Source organism: Aedes aegypti, chromosome 2, assembly GCF_002204515.2.
Source record: "Aedes aegypti strain LVP_AGWG chromosome 2, AaegL5.0 Primary Assembly, whole genome shotgun sequence".
NCBI lineage: Eukaryota > Metazoa > Arthropoda > Insecta > Diptera > Culicidae > Aedes > Aedes aegypti.
In genome coordinates this window covers 655,540-663,030 of record NC_035108.1, presented here as the reverse complement: position 1 = coordinate 663,030, position 7,491 = coordinate 655,540, and the positions used below count along the sequence as shown (strand labels likewise).

Below are 7,491 nucleotides of genomic sequence, written 5' to 3'. Positions count from 1 at the left end.
GAGTAAATTGCATTTGAAGGAATCGAAAAAAAGAAAATTGCTGCTAAGCATTCTGCTGGACATTGTGAGAGTCAATTTCAAAATTATGTAATAATCTAGTCCAGAATGTTTTTAAGAATCTACCCCAGAAATTTTGGATCGTGTGAAAATAACATCCAGATTTTTTTTTTGCAATCGTACTCCGAATTTTGTCAGAATCCGCTCTAATATTATAAGCGGAATGTGCTAAAATCCTGATCGAGCTGTTACGAAACATTTTGGTCAGAATGTCCAAGATTTTACAACTTTCGTGCCTAGGATTCCTTCACAATTTCACTCAATAATCATTTTGAAATACCACCAAGAAATGTTTGAAAATGCATACAAATATTTCAAAACAAACCTGCTCATAATTTTATTATGAATTCCTCATTGACATTCCAACGTCGAATATCGGCCAGGGGTACTGTTGTTGTATACCGGCGGCCGGAAAAGCCGGAACCTGCAAGGCTCTACTATTACCGGGAACGCACATAATAGTTACCCAGGGCTGTGCGTGTTGGATTATCCCCTGAATCCACGGATGGCGGGGAGCTTCCGATTGGGGAGCGAAGAAGCAACTTGCTGAGTCGGTGATTATGACAATCGGGCGGGGAGTTGGCTTGGTAGCAACGTAAAATATAGCCGCTGCTTCCGCGGAAAATATTGAACACTGTTCGGGAAGACCTAAGCTTACTGCGAGTTCGTCATCCGCAATGCTTATATTAATAACGCCGCTGATGTGTCGCATAATCGAACCGTAGTAGCTCGGCGACGGATTGTCGCAACCGTGTTGATGAGTCTCCTGCCCTGAAGTTATCCTTTATTCTGCCGTCGAATTTTAGAGAAGAGTGGCGCCAGTCACGGTCACCATACCAGTGGATCTTGGCGACAGGAGGGAGCGTTTCGCCGGCTATGCTGTCCAACAGGATGTCGGTCTCTTCTAGGAGGCGGGTTCTGTCGTTTCCAGCGGTCCTCTCGGCAAAAGCGGCTGCTTTCGTACAAAGTGTAGCAGTAATCAAGTAGCGGAAAGGAAGTAGGCCAGCCTCGACGCAGGCTGCGTCGGCTGAAGTGGACGGTAGAAAGCCCGAAACTATTCGTACGTAGCGGTTATAAATGGGAGACAGTGTTTCAATTAATCTGTTAACCGCAAGAAAAATGGTTTCTAGACCGTAAAACAGTCGACTGTCAATGAGAACGGCGGCGACATGGAACCGGATACCTCGGTTGTTGCTGCGGTGCGGTCTTGAGAGAGATTTCAGTAGGTTCAGGCGGCTACAACAGTTGGCTCTGACTGCTTCACAGTGGGGCTGGAAGGTCATGCCGCGGTTGAAGATGACTCCAAGAACTTTTGCTGTCTTACGAACAGGTATAGCTTGGTTGTTGATGACGATCAGAGGCCCACTGACCCTTTGCACGGATGAGCATATGTGGCTCCGAATGCTCTTTGGAGCCGACATAGAGAAACCAACGGAGGCAGCCCATTTGGCTACTCGGGAGACGGCTGCTTGAGCTTTTCTGCCTGTAGCTGCAATTGTCGGTCCAGACACTACTATTAGAATATCGTCCGTGTATACAAATATTGTGACTCCAGGTGGGAGATCCTCGAAAACGCCATCCATCATGATCAGGAACAGGGTTACCGATATGACGGATCCCTGCGGAACACCGGTTTCCTCCTTAAAGTATGCAGACTTTGTGCCTCCAATGGCGACCCTGAAGCAACGGTTTGTCAGAAAGTTTCGGATAAAATGCAGAATATGACCGGTAAGGCCTCAGCTGACCAGCTTTTCTAGAACGAAAGGCGTCCAAGTCCGGTTAAAGGCTTTCGAGATGTCCGTCTCGGTGTGATGGTTCTTATCCTTCGCTTCTTGCAAGACCTCGCCAAGGGCCGCAAAGTAGGTATTAGTTCCATACCCCGGCCTGAAGGCGTGTTGCCGGTGGTCGATTAGACCATGTTGCTGTTTACCATTCTCATTCGGCGGTTTACCATTCTCTCTACTACCTTCGAAAGGCAGCAAGTGAGGGAGATTGACCGGTAGCTTCCTGTTTCCCGCATTTGATTTCCGGGTTTCGGGATAGGAACGACGAGACATTCCCGCCACTCAAGTGGGTAAGTGTTACCGGTCCACAGGTTGTTAATCAGCTCTAGCAGTACTAGTTTCTCTGATCCGTCGAGCCTCTTCATAGGGTAGCCAATGTCATCAGGACTTTGGCTTGAATTGCTCTGGTCCATCACGGATTAGTTACTACGAAATGATGGTCATCTATGCTCATGTTCATGCTCAACAATCAACATGCGAAAGAACAGTCCATAAACAATGAAGGGTTTCAATAATTAACAAGTTAAAAGCCATTGACCTCTACAACGGTTGTTGGTTCAAATAATAATAACTGTTTTGTTATTCCTGAAGTGTTGTTATTATTGCACAACTGTCGTCCATTATTATCTTTAAATGGCACGTGACCTGAATTACGAAGTGGCCATGCTGAGAAATTTCAAGTGCAATCCTGTACGGTAAACATAGAACCGATTTCTAAGGTTGTTGCTACTTCATCTGACTATTTGTTTAAGCAATCCCAATACCATAATAATTGGTACCATTCAGTGATATGCTTCCACTTCACCTGCACTTGAAGTGCTTAAAGTATTGACATTAAGATAACTCAATCGAGGACAATAAGACTCCTGCCGAGTTAAGTTCCATAACGGCATCGTCCAGACCGGAATGGTATAAAAGCGATTACTCTGACACCCAAGCCGAACAATTCGGCTTCGGTAGAATACAGTGTTACCTTTCTTCGGAAATGAAGACCTTATGGATAGTGTTGGCAGTGTCGGTTAGTGTGGCTTATGGACTTGAAAATGGACTGGCTCGAACCCCTCCGATGGGTTGGATGAGTTGGGAGCGATTCCGATGTATTACCGATTGTACGAAGTATCCTGATGAGTGCATTAGTGAACAATTGTTTAAGCGTATGGCCGATTTGATGGTGTCGGAGGGATATCTGCAGGCCGGATACAACTTTGTGAACATCGACGATTGTTGGTCAGAGATGAAACGAGACTCCAGTGGGCGATTGGTGCCTGATAAGAAGCGGTTTCCCAACGGAATTAAGCATTTAGCAGACTACGTAGAGTGACGATACGAGAAGATTATGAAATTGTAAAGCTTGAATGAGTGCTTATTATTGCAGATTCATTCCAAAGGACTTAAATTTGGTCTGTACCAAGACATTGGTACAAAAACTTGTGCTGGATACCCGGGTATGAAGGATTACTTTGATGTGGATGCGCAAACCTTCGCTGATTGGGATGTCGATTTCATTAAAATTGACGGTTGCTACGCCGATGAACGTAAAATGGTGGATGGTAAGCATTTTCAACCAATCCACTTTTTCTTATTTTTGGCATTTATCTCAACTGGTATAGAGCCTGCTTCTCAGCTAAGTGTTTCTGAGCACTTAAAAAGTAGTTTTTCTGTTAAAAAAAAGATTATTCGATAAAAATGTGTTCACTATGTTTCGGTTGGAGAATAGAATACAGTAACAGATTTTCGTGTAAATTTTCTTGAGTTTGAACGAAAAAACTGCTTTTTAAAATTCCAAAATCAATGACGGATTTTGCCCCCTTGATAACTGTGGAAGTGCTCATAAGAACACTACGTTGAGAAGTCGGCTCTATCCCAGTTGAAGAAAGAAGAAGATAGGCATGACGCTTGCAACAAATCACGTAAATCTTAATTTAATGAAATAGTTTTATCATATATAACGTGATATCAATTGCTTTTTGGCCCTTGATTGAAATACTTAGTATCACTTTAATTCACAGACTATATATTGTTTGGTGAACTTATGAATAAAACTGGAAGACCTATTCTATATTCATGCAGCTGGCCCGTTTACCAGGAATACAATGGAATAATTGTAAGTTCTGCCATGGTTCAGCTTCTGTCAAAATAATATCTTAATTTTGTTTTGTCTCCTAGCCAGATTACCAGATACTGAAAAAGACTTGCAATATGTGGCGCAATTGGGGCGATATCGATGACTCTCACAGCTCCGTAGAATCCATTACACGCTACTTCTCAGACAACCAAGCGCGCATACAACCCCATTCTGGTCCTGGCCATTGGAATGATCCAGACACTGTGAGATAGAAGATTTCACGTATCTACAGTTAGATATTTTATCGACTCATCCCTTTCAGCTTGTCCTAGGAAACTTTGGCCTCAGCTACGAACAAAGCAAATCGCAATTAGCAGTGTGGACGGTCCTTGCTGCGCCTCTGCTATTGTCCAACGATCTGGCAACGGTTACTCCGGAGATCAGAGAACTTCTGCTGAACAAAGAAATCATAGCGGCCAACCAAGACCCTCTTGGCATTCAAGGTCTGCTGGTAAAAACTATTAACAGAATCGAGGTGAGTACGGGGTATCAACACGCGTCTCAACATCGACCATTTATCCATTCGTCGAAGACCATAGGTGATAATGACAATATTTGCATATCGTGACTCTCACTCTCTGCCCCTCGCATCATTCGAATTTGGTCCGGTGTTTGATTAGACAACTCATAACTTACGACATCAGATGAGTCGTACGCAAACAGCGCTGACATGGCTTCGAACAGGTTTTCTATAAAACATTCTTGGCTTTTATAACATAACAGATTTTAAGAGCCAAACTAATACAGAATCCTATTTCGCTATTTTCGATAGATTTAGAATTTTCTTCATAGCAACGTGGCAAGTCAGTTGATTGATGCCGCTACTGAACACATGCCATCTAGCGAATGTCGTAGGGTTCCCGAAAAGCAGGCTGTGGTGAAAGAGAAAATTTGAATTACAAATCAGGGCCAACCTATGGCAGCAATTTTTAGACTAACTAGTCTATGCCTATTGCCTAGGACTGCTTCGCGATTTATGACTAGCTCAGAAGGCAAGGCAATACCATGTCATCTGCCTACGCACAGTGGTTCATTATCTAAAAACTTGATGGTTTCACAAATAAATAGGTATGTTATGTAGAACTGGAATATCCATCTGCAAGTTTGACAATGTATTTTATAAGACTTCAAGACTGTAAACGAGAGCTAAATCGTGAGTTTAAACCCCAGTCTTAAGTATAAATTTTACTGTTTATGGTAGGTCTACTAAAAAGTCTAATACTTTTAAAATCATGTATGTCGATTTACAGCAAATTGTAAATGGTTTTCTCCGAATATTTCAATTGGTAATCTCAGAATAACATATTATGAAAATAATATCGATTTTATTACAGCAGTGTTGCCAATTTTGATGATTGTCAATGTACTTTGAAAGGTCTTCTAAGAATAAAGCAATTGTGTTTCTATTGTGCTTTAAATGTGACGTGGGGACTAAATAAGTAACTCTATGAAAGCGTAAGCTATTTTTCATATTATTACTATATTAGCACTTCCCCCAGGACCTACTTTTAACCAAAAAATTATACTCATATTAATTCCCTTCAAATTTAATATTTTTTTTCTCTAAAATATATAGGGGTAAAATGATTTTATTGTATCTGAAAAATTGTTGCTCCAAAATTAACTTGAGTTTTTCCATCAGACTTCTGATTGATGATGCTTTCGAAGAACAAGCCTTTTTTTTTAAAAAAAAAAAAATAAAAATTGTCGAAATTTCCAGCTGATTTCTAGCAATTATTGATTTTGATAACCTCAAAAAGTCGACCGTTTCAATCGTTGTTCCATATTCGTGTGAAATTTAATTATTTTAGAGAATTTTTATTATCACAACATTATACAATACTAGTCAAACAATGTGCAGAAAACCGATTGAAATTTCATTGATAAAATAAAAAGATACTGCATGCACAAGGTGTCCACTTTATGAAATGAACAGTCCTTATATCGTGTGGCAAGTACGATGATACTGTATGCCCAGTAAAATCCAGGAAATTTCCATTACGAAAAGATTCTGGACCGACCGGGATTCGCACCCAGACACCTTCAGCATGGCTTTGCTTTGTAGCTGCGGACTCTAACCACTGGTCTAAGGAAGGTCTCATCATTAAGCTTGATATCGCTAATGTTTCATATTGTACCATAGTTATCAACTCCTCACTGGATTTTTTATATACATTCTTCTGACGAATCATTCTAATGTCCCTTCTGGCTGGAAACCTTTCAGGGTTGAGTGTGCCAAGAATTGACAGGAACTCTTACGGATAATTTTTAAGTTTCCTTCTCGATGTTCTCCAAAGATTATATTAATAATTCTTTCAAAAATCTATCCAGGAGTTCCTACAAGAAGTATTTAAGAAATTTTCCCTGGCAGTTTTGCAAAAGAAAGAACATAACAAAATCCAAAGCGATTCCCTTGGGAAAATTCTTCAGTGATTTCTTTGGAAGTACCTTTCTATATTCTTGCAAGGATTGTTCTAAGTTTATCCATGCTTTTCCTGAAATTGTTCGAGACTTTTGAGCAAACAATTCTTTCAAAGAAAATTCCAGAAATTCTTTGAGGATGTCACGAGCAATTCCTGTCTGTACTTATCCCGCAAGATTATTCATTGAACAACGGTGAAAATAGAATAATAGGGATTTTCCCTCATCTGAACCACTGTGCTGTTCAGCATACTCGATCAGCAACGAACAAAACCTGATCTTTTGAACCCAAAGAAATGGAATGCTCCCCACCTGGAATGTCCGTTGACGAGATATTTCTTTTTGCATATACTTATAGATATGGAAACGACCGATACTCCCCAAGGTGAAGGATGAAATGACGCAAGTCGTGGCTTTCGTCAGCCGCCGCGCCGATGGAGCACCATATGCCGTTCGAGTGAAGCTCGTCGAAGATCTTGGCATCAGTGATAACAGTTACATCAAAGGATATAAGGTTTACGTAAGTAACTAGTTACACGATAGGCTTGAATTACCACGCAATACATAAGGCATTTCGACAAGACTGACTGACGACAATGATTAGCGCTGGTCCAATTGCGAAATATTGAAACTGCTTTTTTACGTAATTACAGGATTTGTTCAACAAAGATCGCAAACCAACATTTGTACCAGCGAATGGAACATTCGAAACGCGAATCAACCCCACTGGAGCCAATTTCTATCGATTTGAACCGAAATTGAATGTCGCCCTAAGAGGCATGACCGAGTGGAATTATTAAATGAACCGATGCACTCTCGTTAGAAATAGATTGAAAACTTGTATGGGAATAAACAATTGAACGGGCGCATCACTTAAGGCGTCTACTTAACACGCTGCACTGACCGTTTTACTCTCCACTAATTGATCAATTCATTCAGCTTCGGTGGATGACATTGGATCGCGTCCATTAAATGTAAGGCACTTGCTCCGTACACTATTTCTCCGCAATACCAGAGGAGATGATCGAAATGATTGTGCTCACATCAGCATGACGCAGTAAAGAGTAGTAGTGTATAATAATATCGCATCAGATTGGAACTTAA

General features: G+C 41.1%; 1 protein-coding gene across 1 annotated transcript; it reads left to right on the top strand.

The window, feature by feature from the left end:
- Positions 1-2,772: 2,772 nt before the first annotated feature.
- On the top strand, positions 2,773-7,277 carry LOC5566120 (alpha-N-acetylgalactosaminidase). The gene is made up of 7 exons (XM_001650440.2): positions 2,773-3,153; positions 3,217-3,391; positions 3,851-3,945; positions 4,008-4,169; positions 4,229-4,441; positions 6,746-6,907; positions 7,041-7,277. Exons 1-7 carry the CDS (start codon positions 2,827-2,829, stop codon positions 7,185-7,187), a joined length of 1,281 nt encoding a protein of 426 aa, XP_001650490.2. The 5' UTR covers positions 2,773-2,826; the 3' UTR covers positions 7,188-7,277.
- Positions 7,278-7,491: the final 214 nt, after the last annotated feature.

What these genes read in the sequence shown, in the direction of transcription:
- LOC5566120 (XM_001650440.2), top strand. Translation starts at nt 2,827, where the DNA reads ATGAAGACCTTATGGATAGTGTTGGCAGTGTCGGTTAGTGTGGCTTAT. An exon ending in TTAAGCATTTAGCAGACTAC is followed by an intron (nt 3,154 to 3,216) that starts GTAGAGTGACGA and finishes TTATTATTGCAG; the next exon opens with ATTCATTCCAAAGGACTTAA. An exon ending in TGAACGTAAAATGGTGGATG is followed by an intron (nt 3,392 to 3,850) that starts GTAAGCATTTTC and finishes TTTAATTCACAG; the next exon opens with ACTATATATTGTTTGGTGAA.